Below are 16,508 nucleotides of genomic sequence, written 5' to 3'. Positions count from 1 at the left end.
TTTGTAAATAATTAACTGGATTTTTAAAGGAATTCACAAATGCCTTAGTGTCCGCAGTATTTTGTAACAACTTATTTCACTGAAAACACTTCCATTCATTTTAGTTCTCCAAATACCCTAACACCAGACTTGCAGAATTCAACTTCCATTCGGTATATTTTACACCAGTAAAGAGGACAACGTATCTTTTTACGGTGAAACCAGGCAACAAGCTTATGGAACAATTTAAATTAACTGAATACTGTTCCTCTCAGAACCTCATCAGTTGCAAGTTTAAAGGGCACTCTGTTATCAGATTATTTACCTTGGCCAAAATAAGAGTAAACTGAAAACTCTTCCCTCCTCCAGCCTACCCCTATCACTGCATTCTGTATGTTATTCATTCTGGGGGCTCTTCCATGAAGAACACAGCCACTACTATTATCTGTCTGTTGCATTTTGTTGTCTACAGCTAACCCATTTTGAGTCTTTTTTTTAAACAAAACCAAAGAAGAACCTCATTGACAATGCATTACCACCTAACTGGCTAATGGCTACCAGTTGATTTAGCATCGTATTCCACTCTTGGAAAGCATAGTCTTTAAATTTGGGGGTATTTTCTTGGCCTTGCTCCAAGAAAACACAATTCCAAGGCACAAGAGCACAGAATTTAAGGGAGCTGCTGTGATGAACACCATCTATTCAGCCAGATGAGATGCATGCTTGTATGTCCTGCTCACTTGATAGGAAGAAAGCACTCACAAATCACCAGATTCACCCTTACAACATCCTGCTGTAATTTTGTGGTGTTTAAAAGAAGTAGGAATTATAACAATTTTTTTTCCTGCAGTCACACACAAGCCCTCAAAACCTAAGAAAGTAAACTCAAGCCCCCCCCAAAAGTAGCCAGTTTTGAAAACTAGACTATCCCTCTCCAGATCACAGATCAACATGACTGTCCCACACAAACAACTGTTTTTAATAGAATTGTACAGTATTTAATCAGTGAGGAATACCATGCTCTTTGTAAGATCCATAGTTGTGTAATACCAATACATTACTGCACAAGTGAAATTTCAAAGGCTTATAATTTATTGTAAGATTGCTTTTGTTAACAGTATGAAATAGGATTTTAAAAGCTCTATGCAATACAAAAAAGGTTACAAAATATAAATTGCAATCCAGAAAAAAAATTTCAAAGGGTAGTTTGACACTAACTTGCTTTCTTTCAAAATCGTTTATCTGTCTACTACATACATGCTGTACAATACATTTTCATATACATCATTTACATTTCAGTAGCAGACAATACCAAGTGTATCCATCACCATCAGAATTGCTTGCAGAGGATCCACAATTTCTTGCATGTTATCTTTCCTCAAAACCCAGTCTGGTTTAATTCTGTGAAAATATTAGTGGCTTGTTAGTAAAATACAACATCGCCACAGCAAAAACAGCAGAGTCATTTTTAAGCTCTTACCTTGAAACTGTTTTTATTCTTAGAGGAGTTACTGGAACAAAGTTGGTTCCACTTAAGTGTGTGTTTATTTTCTGCCTCACAAGTGTTCTCTCTGCATCCATTTTGTGTTTACGGGCTGTCAGTTTGTACAGGCTTTGAATGCAAGTAACAACTCTTGGCATGCTTCGGATTTCCTGAGAGAAGTTGAAAACAGTACAGAGTCAATACTAGAAGTTGGAAAGCAACTTAACAAATCAAGAAAACTGTTTTAGTCAATAAAATCTGAATATTTATAATTTAAGCTGAACTTTTATCCACAAGTACAGTGAAACCATCTTAAAGCACACCTACAAGTCAGTGGCCTAATGCTTTCAAAATACTTAATTGATATGCAACTTCGTATCTCAGAAAGTCCAAGTTCTTACAAGTCAGATTTTAATAATTTCTCATTAAAACAAAATTTCACATGTCATTGGCATATGCCTCCAATGATTGGACAGAGACATAAATTAGTGTTTGTACCTGTCTTCATACCAATGAAAGAACAATGCAGTGGTCAGAGGTGACTTGATAACTTAAATACTGACATCTGATGGATACACAGTTAGTAAATTTATAGCATAGAACCCAGACTACCCTAATAACCTCATGAGGGATTCTAGCAGTAGATATGAACAAAGGAAATTTCTTTCAGAAACAGGCAATGTCTCTGTTAGAATAGAGTACACAAACAGCAAGTCACGGATAATTGTATGGCCAGTTTTTACTGACAATAAAGATCTCAACTTCATTTGAAAAACAACGATAAACTTTCAGAAATAGAATAAAAATTAAGTGGCAACTAAACTATGTCTAATGCTAAGCAATTAATAGAAAGTAATCAAAACCCAGTGGAAAGTAGGGATTGCAATATCATAATCTTGCAAGGATCGCAGGATCAGATATTATTCAATAGATCTTATTCAATAGATCTGGGTGACCAGGACACACAAAGCACAGAATAATCAGTGTTTTCACCATCTTGTAAATGCATTTTTTTTAATCAGAGTTTAGCCCTAATTAACATTACAGCCCTAATAGGTATGGCACAAAGGGAGAAAAAAATAATTTACAAACACCACCAAAACATGCAAGAAAAGCATGTTAAATCATATTATTAAACCCAAAAAATTTAAATCTTACCAAAGCTCTTTTTGAGTCCTTTGAAAGGATGGCCAGCAAGCAACAGGTCTTTGTGAAAATGCTTTCTCCTTTCTCTGAAATTTTGTCCCCAGCCTTCCCTCTGTACGTTTGCAGTAGGTCTAGTAACGTATCTATAGAATTTTCTACTTCATAAACTGCCTGAGTAGTTCTTTCATACTGTTATACAAGAATGAGACAGGAAAGGTTATATAGACAGATCTTTAAAATATCTTTCAGGTTAGAGGAAAAAGCAAAATATTCTACCCTAGATTAAATTTGTAGCTGATCTGGAATCCAAGCAATAAAAATCACTTCTGTACATTACATCATCGTAACAGGTTATGAAAAGCTACCATTTGTGCTTCCCCCCTTGCTTACAAACCCACAGAATTGGATTTTACATTTAAAATAAAAGAACAAATTAGAATAAGTTTAGAGAAATTAAAAATAAGTTTAGCCTGAGTGTTAATTTTTTGTCCTGAAATAAAAGGAATTTGAATGTAAATGCCTGTAGGATGGCTAAAATCCAAAACTCTGTTTAGCAAGCATTTTTGAAATCTCAAAGTAAAAATCTGTAGAGCAATGGATCCGTAGTTAATAACTACAGTACTGAAGCAGCTTTAAGTATTTGTGAAAATGAGTTCTCTAAGAAATTGAAAGTGTAAATACAGTCTATTCTATGACATGAATTTGGAAAAGTAGACTGTCTTCTCAAACACATACATTTCTACCTTAAAAAAACTTCATAGCTTACCATAACTATTACAGTTTTGCATTTCTACAGTTTCATGCAATACTTGGGACACCTTGCAATGTAATCAGTTCAAAGTAAAATTATTACTTTAAGCCCACGAAATCATTTTCTTTTGCCAAAACAAAACTAAATCATAATTATTGCAAAGTAGATAATTGGTTCCAAAATAACAGTTAAAATTCAGAAACTTTTTTTTATTGAAAAATATTACTTTTGTTGTTACAAATTTATTCAGAAATTTTGTGAATAAATAAATACTACAATAAAGTAGTATCCAGCTTATAAATGTGCAAAAGAAAATATTAAAGTTACCTTTGAAACATTAAGTAGAACCTGAACTGAATATCTGATCACTTCCATGCATGGAACACTCCGGTTGCAACTTTGAATCAGAACAAAAATACTGAAGATCGCTCTGCTCTGGGCCATGTTTTCACAACAGAGTGGGGACAGCCTGGTAGCCACCTCTATGAAAATTAAAAGGGAAAAAACCCCACAACCTGTGAAGCTCAAACAATTTAATTGCAAACCAGGGTTTAATCTTATTTTTAAAGTAGAACTGCAAAGAAAAAACCCAGAATTACTGATTTGAAGTTGTATTACTAAAAAAAATTAAGCAGCCAAAACAATCCACAGAGAACATGTACTGATAGGCAAACATAAGTGACTTATGTAAGCCATAGTATTACCAGAACTTCCAGGAAATTAGAGCAATCATATAGCATCTTCCTTTCTCTACATAACCGTTTTAATATTGTTCTTAAATCAATACGCTCACTTTAGTCTGGAAAAAAACCCTCCATCGTACTCTCCAACATGTTTCCATTTCACAATCATACAGAAAGCCCAAATATTATTATAGACTATTCTTGGCTGAAAAATTCCATTTTCTGTCATCCTGGAAATCTATCAGTTATAATAAAACAAAATACTCACCAAGATGCTTTAATGCTGCAAGAATGTAAGAGAGATGTTTGAATTTTAGAAGGTATTTAATAGCAACTGCAGTTCTGTTGCTCAGTTTGTTTTCTTCTCTGCTCTTTTCATTAGCCTTTAATAAACGATATCTTAAAGCTTTAGTTTTTGCTGTGTCGTTACTCTTTCTCCAAGAGTATCCTCTCCACAATGCCTACAGAAAAGGAATTTCACAAAGAGAAAAAAGTTGTGAACAACAGAAAATAGAACTTCCATTACCGTTCCAAAACAATTTTACACAAGTCTGACAAAGTATTTAATTACCTTGGTGATTAATTTTTAAGTAATTACCACTCAGTGTTTCATCTTCCAAATACTGGACTTTCAAGACAAAAAGACCAAACCAAACATGCACACATACTCCACACACGCTCCCAGTCACCCCAACCAGTATCTGCTTAATACTGCTTCCTGATCTGCTTGCATTTAGCTTTGATGTCTACACTTAAGATGACCTGGCTTGCAATTTAATTGATGAATTCACCAACCAAAATAAACACCTTTCTTCTCCCCCAAAAAACATCAGAAAAATCAAGAATTAAAAACAAAGTTAGAAAAAAAATACTGTAGTTTTCTTATAAGAGGTATTTACCTGAAGTTTAATTATTCCAACTGCAAATTTTCTCCTACGTCTGCAGGCAAGGAATCTTCGTACATTTCTCTGGATTATGGTTGCTGCATTATTTCTGTGGTTTAGCCAGCCGCGAATCACACATTGTAATTGAATAATTCTTTGATAATCTCTTAGGTATCTCTTTCGTTGCATTTTGGCTCGGAACCACCTCTGTTTAAAATTAAAGTACCTGTTTATTTATATAGGACTTTTCCCTAAATTCCCTTTTCCCCATCATAAATGAGCATCGATAAAAGCTGAAGAACTATTTTAACAAGAAGTCTGACAGATGCAGTAGGCACTATAAACATCACTAGTGCTCACATCACCACGACACAGCCCCGATTGGCCTTGGGGTAGCTGAAATGCCAGACTGCAAAATGAAACCTTAGGCAGGAGCGGTTAGGAAGCGTTCTGTGTAGAACGGAATATTTTCAGTGAGAAGTGACCCGCAATGATCGCGCAGTCCAACCTCCTGACCACTTCAGGGCTGACCAAAAGTTAAAGCAAATTGTTAAGGGCACTGTCCAACTGCCTCTTAAACACTGGCAGGCTGGGGCTACCGACCACCTCCCTGGGAGGCCGGTTCAGGGTCTGACCACCCTCTCAGTAAAGAAAAGTTTCCTAACGGCCGGTCTGAACCTCAGCTGGCGCCGCTCTGAGCCATTCCCAGGTGTCCTGTCGCTGGACCCCAGGGAGAAGAGCTCAGCACCTCCCCCTCCGCGCCCCCTCCTCAGGGAGCTGCAGGGAGCCAGGAGGTCGCCCCTCAGCCTCCTGCTCTCCAGCCGACACAAACACAGCGGCTGCAGCCGCTCCTCACGGGACATGCCTTCCAGCCCCTGCACCAGCTTAGTTCCCTCCTCTGGACCTTCACGTCCTTCAACAGGAGGCCCAGCACCGCAGAGTACTCGAGCGGAGGCCGCACCAACACTGCGCACAGCAGGACAATCACCGCCTCCGACCGGCGGGTCACGCCGTGTTTGATGCCCCCCATGGGGTTCGCCCCCTTGGCTGCCAGGGCACACTGCTGGCTCCTGCCAGCCCGCTGCCGGCCAGCACCCCCAGAGCCCCTGCAGGGCCGCTCCCAGCCTCTCCTCTCCCAATTTATACTGGGTCTGCCATTACTCTGCCCGAGCTTTCTTTCTCTTGTCTGGCTCTTAAGGAGAATCATCACTCCACTTTTCTCATTTCCCAGCTCTGTTTCTTCCCATTTATATACAGAAAAGGGAGACAGGGAGCAAATCCAAGCAAAAAATCTCTTCTACCCGTTCGCTCTTGCCTTAAGGGGAAAACATAACCTATGGGGACAATTAACAGATTTGTCTATATGGAGAATTAACAGAGCAAATTTTGCCATAAATCCTTGACTAGAAAACAGCTGTTTCAGGGTTCCCTCCATTTCGGTCTCTACATTTCTCTAATGCTGACCTTCCGTTATCGGCACTAACCTAACGGTCAGTTTAGAGACCTGCAGAGGATTTTTTCTAATAAGCAGTGCTGCAATACAGACCTGATTTTCAATCTCTCTTTTAGAGAAGTAAAACAGGATTACTTTAAAAATGCTGCACCTTAACAGGTCCTGGTACCACCGGCAGGTTAGAAACACAGAACGAAATAAGTCACTGTATCCCATGCTCGTGTAAATAAATGCTCTTCATTTCATAAGCCTTACAGGGTGTCATGTCTAACCTTTCCTGCTTCCACTAGGATGTAAAGTTACAGGCTAAGACAGCACTCAAGATTCCTTTAGCAAGCTTGAGAATCTGAAGGAAACAAACTTTCCCAACCATCCTTGTCTTTACAGTGCTTAAGCCTCTAGAGCCTGCTGAGATCCACTCTATTATGCTTAGCAGGGTATAAGCAGTATTATTTAATAAATTACAGTCTCTGTAACTTAGCTTTATTTTCATATGTGAAGGAACTACAGTGTCTTAGTGCTACAGCTTAGCTGACAGAAAAGAAATCGTGTAACATAGCCTGAAGTCATTTGTCCTTGGGTAGACTAACCTGTATTACATGAACAGACGAGATCTGGTTTTGTGCGAGTTTTAAGATGAGGTGAATCCTATATGCCCTTTGAATTTTAATTGCAGAGATATGATGATACGCAGCTGCTGCAAAATAAAGCAGTCTCTTCTTTTGTTTCTGTTCTGAAATCTGTATAAGGAAAACCAAACAAGGAGCATCATTAATTCTGATGCTCAGAGGTAGCCGACTGTGTATCCAAAGACCATAGCTCATAGCAATACACTATTAGATTCTGACGTATCGCCTCAGAAGTCATTACCTCAGAACCAAAGCAAGATACCTTTCCTCAGTATTAGCTCTCTAATCTAAACAATAACACAGAAGTGATTGTAAGCAACAACATTAATATATAGCAGAGAATTGTTTCATTTTAAGTATGTGTACGTGCAGAAGTATCAGTTACAGGTAAGCCACAAAGATCTCAAAAGCTAAAAAAAAAAAAACACTCAACAATGAAAACTTATTTTAGTACTAAAGGATTGTGAAAAAAGGGCCAAACTCTATTTTCATCTATTCTGACCCACCCAATTCTCAAAGCACTCAACAAGAATTTGAGTTCAACAACAAATGATTAGGTTTTCCTTTTCTTGCCAGCCAGAATTAATGTTAAAACAGCTCTAGAGATAGTACACAAATAGTTTTAGTTTCAGGTATACCAACCTTTTTCCTGACTAAATAACCCCGTATAAATACCTGCAGTTTAATGACAACTTTTCTAGTTTTATTGTATTTCATAAATTGAAGCCTGCCTGCCTGCCAGGCCCTCGGATGTTTTTGGATAATTACAGCTGCAGCTTTTTGTTGAACAAATTCCCTTCTTGCCTTGAAACTTCTGTATGCTTTTTGGATCAAACATGCAGCTTGAAGCTTCTGAAAAAGATGTTTAAAGAATGCATTGATAACTAAACTTTTGTTCATTTGTGTCACGGATCAATATACATTTGTATCTGAGTTCTAGATTCCCTCCCCCCTCATCATAAGAACAAACAAAAATAAAATAGGAAACACATGCAAACTTGTGCAATACTAGCTTATATAAAATGCACTTTCACAACTTGGAAAGTCTTTTCACTTAACTAAATGGGGTCTAAAATATGGGCAATTTAACTTAATCCTTTGTAAGCAATAAAAGCCAGCAGAAAATTTTACATTTTATCTATTATCAGTACAGACAGGGGTAACTCAACAACTGGAACTGTTTGAAAACAAGAATCAACCTTGTTGCTCAAAGCAAGTAGAAAGTTAATACTTTGAAGATTGAACAGTTTTGATTTGAACAACCTTTGTTCTAGCTCTTTTCTATGCTTCTGCACATTGATGACAAAAAACACTCACATTGAAAACTTTAAAAACCATGTTATAGCAGAGCACAAGTGAAAACATACCTTTCTTAAAAGTTTCCTAGCCCTGTACCGTCTATATGCCAACTGAATCTTAACTGCAGCGTTCTTAGTTGCCAGAAACTGATGTCGAATCCTTCGTGCAGTAAGGGTTGCTCTCCATCTTCTTTGAATGGTAAGTGCACTGAACTTCATTTTCAAAAACCTAAGAGGAAAATGCATTCTAGTTTTTGGTTTTTTTGAAACTTGAGAACACTTGCATTTTTAATCTAAGGAAACAGTGACAGTTTACAAAATTCTTAAGGTAGATATTGTAAGAGCAGAGCTGTTATCAACCAAATCTTGGAACACTAGAACAAGGGAATAGTCAGCAGTGCTGGCAGAAAGATTGGTTTAAAATAGAAGATACTTTCTGTTTTCCCACAGCAGGTACTTAAAGAACTTGTGGCCATAGAAGGCTGGGGAGGAAAACAGCAGTTTAAAAGACACTAAATGGATTGACATACAACAGGTCCGTAAAAGGATAATAAAAGGGAATCAGCAAGGATGCAAGTTCTAACATCCATAATCTAACAAGCATGGATCCTGAGGGAGGACCTTAGAAAGCGGTCAGGGTTAACACACTCACTAACACACAGCACCTCCTACTGCTACTGGCAGAGGACACAGTTCTGAATGAGATATCAGGCTGATCTAGAGCAGCATTTATTGTAAAACCAACTCACAGCAAAACAAACGCAAAGTAGTTTAACTATTCCATTATGCATTATAACAAACTAGCTTGTCATCCTGTTAATTTCATGCTGGAATTTTAACAATATCCAGAACATCTTTCCTGTAAAAAAATGTAGGTGAAGAAAAGATCAAGGCCTACTCTTTCTAGATCCCCAATACACAAAGTCCATAAGGTAGCTTCCAGTCCAGAAAAATATTTAAACATGAAATATCTTCTGCAACAGAATAATCCCACCTGCATTAACAGGACTATCTTCATGCACATTACATGCATGCTACAGGGTCAGAACCTGAGAATCTATAAGCATCTGCCTGAGTGCAAAGGAGCACTAAATAATTATGTAATAAAAGCTTTGAAAATTAGACAAATTTATCCTAAATTCAGTATTACCGGGTCCGCTGCTGTTTTGTTTTGAAGTGACTCTGAATAACACATAGAGCTTTCGCCACAGACGCATATTCTTTTTGTGCTCTGCAGCCTCGAAACCAGGCTTGAATTACTCGTGCTGCTTTTGTTCTGTTAACCCACTGCCTGGCTTTATATCCTCTATATGATGCCTATTAAATATATAAAAATAAAAAAAATAATATCAGAATTTGATTTTTTTGTTTGTTTAATGGAACAAGCAAAATTAAAAGGAAGAAAAGTTAAAATTAGCATGAAAGGCTTTTAGGATTCCTATCTCTACAGTTATCACAAATATGTAAGTTCTCACATCTAGAAGATGTTTTCTAAAGCAAGTGAAATGCATTAAGGGAAACACCACAAATGCCACTCTCTTTATTGCCTGTAAAAATAATTATGTCATCAAGAAACAAATACAGGAGATTAAAAAAAAAACAACCAAAAACCAAACAACAAAACCCAACAAAAAACATCTTCTGGGAGTACCTGAATTCTAATGGCAGCTCTTTTCATTTGATGGTATCTTTGTTGTTCAGTATTCCGCATCTGATGGGCTCTGTAGTACTGCTGTATTAATACAGCAGAAAACTTGCACTGAAGGTACTTCCGTCTCTGAATAAATCCACGGAAAAATGCCTTAAAAGAAAAAGACATAATCTTCGAATATTTTCCCACTTGCACTGGCAGTATTGACTGGGAAGATGCTTCTGTATTTTTAAGTACAGCTGTAGTCACTGGCTTGTTAGAATAACAACAGTCTAAGTAAATATATTTCAAACTTCCCAATTAATTCTTTTTCCCCTACCTTTTAAGCAATCATACTTACATCCATCAGAAATAACTAAGAAGCTGCCAGTTCCCCCCAGAACATGGAGGTGAGGAAGGCACACTTGTTTTCTTATCTGTTAAGTAGACCATGTGCTCTCCAACAAGATAGTAATAGCAATCTAAGAAATTATTATGAGAGATCATTTATTTCCAAAAATCCTTTCATCCCAATACTACACTGAAGAGAAACTCCTTCCCTTAGGGTAAACTAAGCCCACCACAGAAAATCACTTAGAGCTTTTCCCAGAAAGAAAAAAAACACCAAAAACAAACAAAAAAAAAACCCAAAAATGTACTTCCACTACTTCCAAATCAAATTAATATAAAGAAAAGGAAATACACCTTCCTCCCTCATCCTCACAAAAAAAGAATAATAATAAATTGAAAAAGCAATTCAGAGTAACTATTCTAAGCTTCTCTGAGACTCACATTGGATGGATATGCAGCTTGCAACATGGAGATGAAGAACAATTTTCATTACTTGTTGCTCACCATGTTTTTATTGCATCAGTGATGGAAGAAAGAAACAACAAACTAAATACTTCCCACTTTTTAAAAGTGCCCCTGAGAAAACACAGATACAGTTTCACACTAAGTTTCATGTGGGGCCACTCAAGGTACCAACTGAAACATACAATAAGAATGTAATTTCTCTCCAAAATGTAAGCTAGGTACTCAAATTAGTCTACAGCCATTTAATAAATCTAAAAGAACTAACATGACTGATCTACTCGCACCTTCCTAAATGTGTCCTGAAGAATGTAGCAGTCATGCCTTTTTTGCCACTTATGTCATACCCAGCACCAGTGCCCACTCACTTCACCATGTCAAGACAGCTTTCATTCACGTTTGAATCAAAGAAAACATTCATTAAGCTACTATTTATATAGGTGAAAGCCAGTTAGAACAAAAATAGTCCCAAAAGAACCGCAGAAACACACAAGTATCAGAACTCATTTGTAGTAGTAAAATTCTAGGGGAAAAACAAGGAAAAGGGAATGTTAATTTTTAAGATGAGTACCTCAGCAGTCACACAAAACAGAGCTGAACTGAGACTCACTTCAGTACACTGTGGTAGTGTTACACATCTCCCATACAGGATACTTCAGAAATTGATTCTGCTTTAACATATACCTTTAAACTGTTCCTTGCAAAGGCAGTAATCTTAAGCACAAAAACCCAACACCCAAAACGCACGACTATACAATCAAAAGTACCTGAATTTTTATTGTGCTTTCTTTAATCTTGCAAAACCTCTTCTTTTCAATGAATCCTCTGACTCTAGCCTGCACAATGATAATGTTCCTCCGGGTTTGCAAGTAAGCTGTTCTTTGGTATTTCACAGTCACGCGGGATCGGTAGCATCGTTGTAAGACAACTGCTGCTTTTTTATAGCTTGTATACTGTGATTTAGCTTTATGCATTAAGTAATAGGCTTGTAATGCAATAGCTGCTGTTTTAAGTTGAATAAATCTTTTACGCTGCACAGCCATCTGAAGAAAAGACTGAATCTTTCTTGCAGCTCTTATTTGTCTTGCTTTTTTTCTTGCTTTCATACCACGGAAGGCAGACTGAATAATTACTATTGCTTGTCTTTGAGCACAATACTCTGCTTTCTGTAAACGAGCCTTGTGACATGCTCTGTACCATCTCTGAATAGCAACTGCTGAACTCTGAATCAATTTATAGCGACTCCTTGTTCTTTGGCATCGGAACACAGACTGGATCATTATTGCTGCTGCTTTCTTTTCAAGAAAACGCCTCCTCTCTACGTGCATTTTGAAGAAAGATTGTACGTACCATGCAGCAACATTGGTTTTATACAACTGCCTAGCTTTTTTGGCACGAAAAGAGGACTGAAGGCAAATGACAGCCTTTTTTATTTTTGCATAGTTTTCCATGTCAGCGTCTTTTGCCCTTTTGGCTCTGAACCTTTGCTGTGTAACTCTGACAGCCCAGCACAACTGTTTGTAGTATCTATGTTGTATATGCATGCGATAAGTGGACTGTATTACAATTGTTGCGGCATGCATGGCTTTCAGTTTCTGTTGTTCCTTCATGCCTCTATATGATGCTTGAATAACAATAGCAGAATTCTTCATTGTCAGGTATTCCTTTCGTTGATTATTGCCTTTAATATAGGATCGATAGTAGCTCTGTATAACAATAGCTGCAATTCTCAAATTTTGATAGGACCTTCTATTTCTGTGCATTTTGTAGGCTGATTGTATTGTACTAGCAGCTAAGTGCATATGCTTAATGCTCTTCCGCACCCTGATACCTCTGTACACAGCCTGCATATGAATAGTTGCTCGGCGAAGAGAAAGATACTCCCAAGTTTGCTGTCTTGACAGAATCAAGGCTCTGTATCTTCTCTGAAAGACAAGAGTAGCTGCTTTGAGAGAGAGATACCTTTGACGTTCTCTAAAAGCTTTAAAATTTTTCTGAACAACAATAGCAGCACAGTGCATTTCTTGCTGCTGTTTTTTTGCTCTCAGATGTCGGAAAGCCTTCTGAACACAAGTTGTTGCTTTCTTTAATGAAGAGTAATGCTGTACTGCAATTTCCATTAGGTTATTGGCTCTGTATCTCGTCTGTATTAGCTGAGCTGCCCACTGAAGTTTTTTGTAATGGTGGTACTGCCTATACATTCGGTAGTTTTTCTGTATTGTAAGTGCTGCCTCATTTCTTTTCTTCAAGAAGCATCTTGTTTTCATTCCTCTATAGGCAGCCTGAAGAACTAGCACAGACTTGTACAGTTTTAAGTACATTTCCCTCACATGCCTCGCTTCCCTGTAAGCACGATAATGTCGCTGTATGATTACTGAAGCAAGCCTGACAGCTTGATAAGAAATGTAAACTTTACGCATTCTTAACATTGCTTGAATAATTGTAGCAGCTTGATGCATCCGTTTTATTTTCTTTCTTACTACGAAGCCTCTATAAGCAGATTGTATGATAACAGCAGCATTAAGGAAAGAGAGGTATTTTTGACGTTGAATTTTTGCTAATTTTGTTGCTCTGTATTTTCTCTGAATTACAATAGCAGCTGTCTTAATGGAAAGAAAATGTTTTCTTTTGAGAAAAGTTCTAAATCTTCTTTGAATAAGCTCAGCTGATTCGCTCATAGTTCTTATAAGTCTTCTTGTTTTCATACCACGGAACGCAGCCTGGATACAAAGTGCAGCTCTCTTCATAATCATATAGTTGTGAAATTGAGTATTTCGTTCCTTACAAGCACGGAGCCACTGCTGAATTCGCCTAGTGGCCAGCAACAATTTTCTGAAATCCCTCTGTTGTTTGTACATTCGATAATAAGACTGTATTATTGCTGCTGACTGATCCATAATTTTTAAATCTTGTCGGACCTTCATGCCTCTACAGGCAGCCTGAAGGATGACGACAGACTTCTTTAGTTCCAAGTACTTTTTACGTTGTATTTTGCCTAAAAAAAATGCTCTGTATTGTCTTTGAATTATAATTGCTGCCATTCTCATTGCCTGATATTTTATGTTCATACGATGCATCTTAAACGTGGCTTGGATACAAGTAGCTGCTTGATGCATACAGTGAACTCGTCGTCTAACTCTTACACCTCTATAAATCGCCTGTATTTTGACTGTGGCTTTTTTTAAAAACAAATATTTCTGCTTTTGATATTTACCATGAATAATTGCACGATAATGCCTTTGAACAACTATAGCTGCAGATCTAAGTCTTTCATAGTCCTTTTTGACCAGGTAAGATTTGAAGGCAGCTTGTACAGTTGTAGCAGCTTTGTTTAGTTCATTCAACTGTTTCCTCACAATCATCCCACGGTAAGCAGACTGCAAGACTAACACAGCTGCCTTTGTTCTTAGATAAACTGCACGCTGGGTTTTTTTCATACAGTAAGCTCTGAAGTATTTCTGAATCACTAGAGTGGCTTGTTTTAGTTTCTTATATTTGTGTTGATTTGCATGCATTCTGTAATAGGACTGAATAACTGTTGCAAAATGATGTTTCTTCTGAATTGTTTTTCTCACAGTTTTCCCCCTCCATATTGCCTGAAGACGCACTACAGAGTTACGCAGCTGAACATATTCTTGCCGTTGCTTCTGGCCTACAACACTGGCTCTGTAATGCTTTTGGAGAGTTAGTGCAGCACGGTTCATAAGTCTGAATTTTTGCAGAGCCATGAATCTTCTGAAGGCAGACTGTATCTTAGTAGCAGCAACACATTGTCTTCGAATATGCTTTCGTACCTTCCAGCCACGAAAAGCTGCTTGCAAAGAAAGCACTGCCACTCTTGTCATTAAGAAGTCCAGTCTTTGCCTGTTACCAATCTTACAAGTTCTGTACCACCTCTGAATCACAATGGAGGCCTGAACCACTGCCTTGTATTTCACTCTGGCAGCATGAGCTCTAAAAGTAGTCTGAATTTTAATAGCAGCTCTATATTCAAGTTTAAGTTTTTTACGTGCTTTATAGCCCCTGTAGGCTGCCTGTAAGCACACAGCTGCTTTTTTAACTTGCAAGAACTCCTGCCTCTGACGCAGTTGCTTTTCATATGCACGATAATATTTTTGAATGACAACAGCAGCACTACAGATGCTTAAATAATGTTGCCTGTCCCTTCTCATTCTGTAGCGTGCCTGGAGAAACACTGCAGCCTCTTTCCATCTTTGCACTTGTTTCCTGACAAGGTGGCCTCGAACTACAGCTTGAATTCTTATGCAAGCTCCCTTCAATTTCCTATAATCTTCTTTAAGTTGAAGAGTGTATCTCTGAGACCGATACCTTCGCTGGACATAAAGTGTTGCCTCCCTTAATGCACAATAACGCTTACGTGCCTGCCTCATCTTTACAAAAGCTTGAATCTTCACTGTTGCTTCTTTCAAGTTTTTAAATATCTTCCGGATAATATAAGCACGATAGCTTGACTGAATTTTTATCACGGATCTCAATATGCGAGCCTTTTTCCTAGCTTCCATCCCTCTGTAGGCAGACTGTAGGACAACAGCAGCCAGATGCATCCTCTGCAAAGAAGCAGCTGCTGTTTTAGAAGCGACACATGCCCTATACCAAGTTTGAATTACAGAAGCAGCCTTTTTAACCTCCTTGTATCTTCTTACTTGTTGGTATTTTCTCACATGTGACTGCAATGTAATAACAGATTTTTTAAGTTGTAGAAATCTTAGTCTCTCTTTTTTCATTCTCCACAGTGATTGAACAACACAAACTGCTTTTGTTTGTCTGTATAGTTTATGTGCCTTCATGCTTCTAAAGGCAGCTTGGAGAACTATCACTGCTGCGCGCTTTTGCAAATAGCACTCTCTTTCAATTTTTCCTAGTTTATAAGCTCTGTAATACCGCTGAATCGTCATTATTTTTGCCCTGTGTTCCTGGTAAATACATCTAGCCAGATGACATCTGTACCAAGCCTGAATCTTGATAACACTTTGCTTAATACATAGATACTGCTTCCGATCTCTGTGCATCCTATACCAAGACTGTATGACAAGGGCAGCCCTCTTTCTTTTAGCCAGTTTTGTAGATTGCCATTTTCTGAAATAAGTCTGAAGGACTAAAGCTGCTTTAATTTTCTGTTGCATTTTGTATTTTCTCCATCTTCTGAATGCATACTGAATAGTAAGTGCTGAAGACTTTAAGATTTCGTATCTTTGTTGATCCTTTTTTGCCAACTTGGATGCACGGAGACGACTCTGAATTGTTATAGCAGCCCAAACAATTTGTTTGTATGCAGCAACAGACTTCACCATCCTTATCCTTGCTTGTACAAAAATAACGTAGTATCTTAGCTGTAAGTATCTTCTCCTAGCAGAGTATCTCCTCCAGTAAGCCTTCAGGAAAAAACAGAAAATTTAGTATTTCCTTCATGGTATCTCAAGTTAAGCCTAAATTTAGGACTACCAGCTTCAGACTTCTTAAGATTTCTTTATTCCTACTTAATCCCCAGGAAGAAGAGCCCAGTATCTATGTTAAAAAAACCCAGAAGCCAAATGCTTGAATCATTGCTTTTTTTAAATTCTGGGACAAAGTTAAATTTGCCCTGGCAACAAGAGATTCCCTTTTAACCTGTTTGATAATCCAATGATTCTTTACTCTCCATTCCAAAACCTCTTAAGAACATAACATTTAGCTTTGGTTAATAGGGGGAAAAGTATCTTGAGAAACAATTAAGTGCCCAACTACCAACCAGTAACTAA

General features: G+C 37.7%; 1 protein-coding gene across 6 annotated transcripts in view; it reads right to left on the bottom strand.

Annotated features, from left to right (window-relative positions):
• Window positions 1-1,048: 1,048 nt before the first annotated feature.
• ASPM (assembly factor for spindle microtubules) overlaps window positions 1,049-16,508 on the bottom strand; it is a 30,423-nt gene continuing 14,963 nt past the window's right edge. For 2 of the 6 annotated variants that reach the window (XM_040611267.1, XM_040611268.1), the window contains exons 18-29: window positions 11,517-16,142; window positions 9,958-10,107; window positions 9,457-9,623; window positions 8,376-8,535; window positions 7,651-7,860; window positions 6,970-7,119; window positions 4,942-5,133; window positions 4,311-4,503; window positions 3,687-3,841; window positions 2,621-2,797; window positions 1,460-1,632; window positions 1,049-1,380 (exon numbers count right to left, since the gene is read on the bottom strand). In XM_040611267.1, coding sequence (XP_040467201.1) covers window positions 1,275-1,380; window positions 1,460-1,632; window positions 2,621-2,797; window positions 3,687-3,841; window positions 4,311-4,503; window positions 4,942-5,133; window positions 6,970-7,119; window positions 7,651-7,860; window positions 8,376-8,535; window positions 9,457-9,623; window positions 9,958-10,107; window positions 11,517-16,142 — 6,459 coding nt within the window. In that variant the 3' untranslated portion in view covers window positions 1,049-1,274. The remainder of the gene's footprint in view (window positions 1,381-1,459; window positions 1,633-2,620; window positions 2,798-3,686; window positions 3,842-4,310; window positions 4,504-4,941; window positions 5,134-6,969; window positions 7,120-7,650; window positions 7,861-8,375; window positions 8,536-9,456; window positions 9,624-9,957; window positions 10,108-11,516; window positions 16,143-16,508) is intronic. The other 4 variants (XM_040611269.1, XM_040611271.1, XM_040611272.1 and 1 more) reach the window with 4 other exon arrangements.

Source organism: Falco naumanni, chromosome 11 (genome assembly GCF_017639655.2).
Source record: "Falco naumanni isolate bFalNau1 chromosome 11, bFalNau1.pat, whole genome shotgun sequence".
Taxonomy (NCBI): Eukaryota; Metazoa; Chordata; class Aves; order Falconiformes; family Falconidae; genus Falco; species Falco naumanni.
The sequence above is the reverse complement of the archived record's forward strand: the minus strand, read 5'-3'. Positions and strand labels throughout refer to the sequence as shown.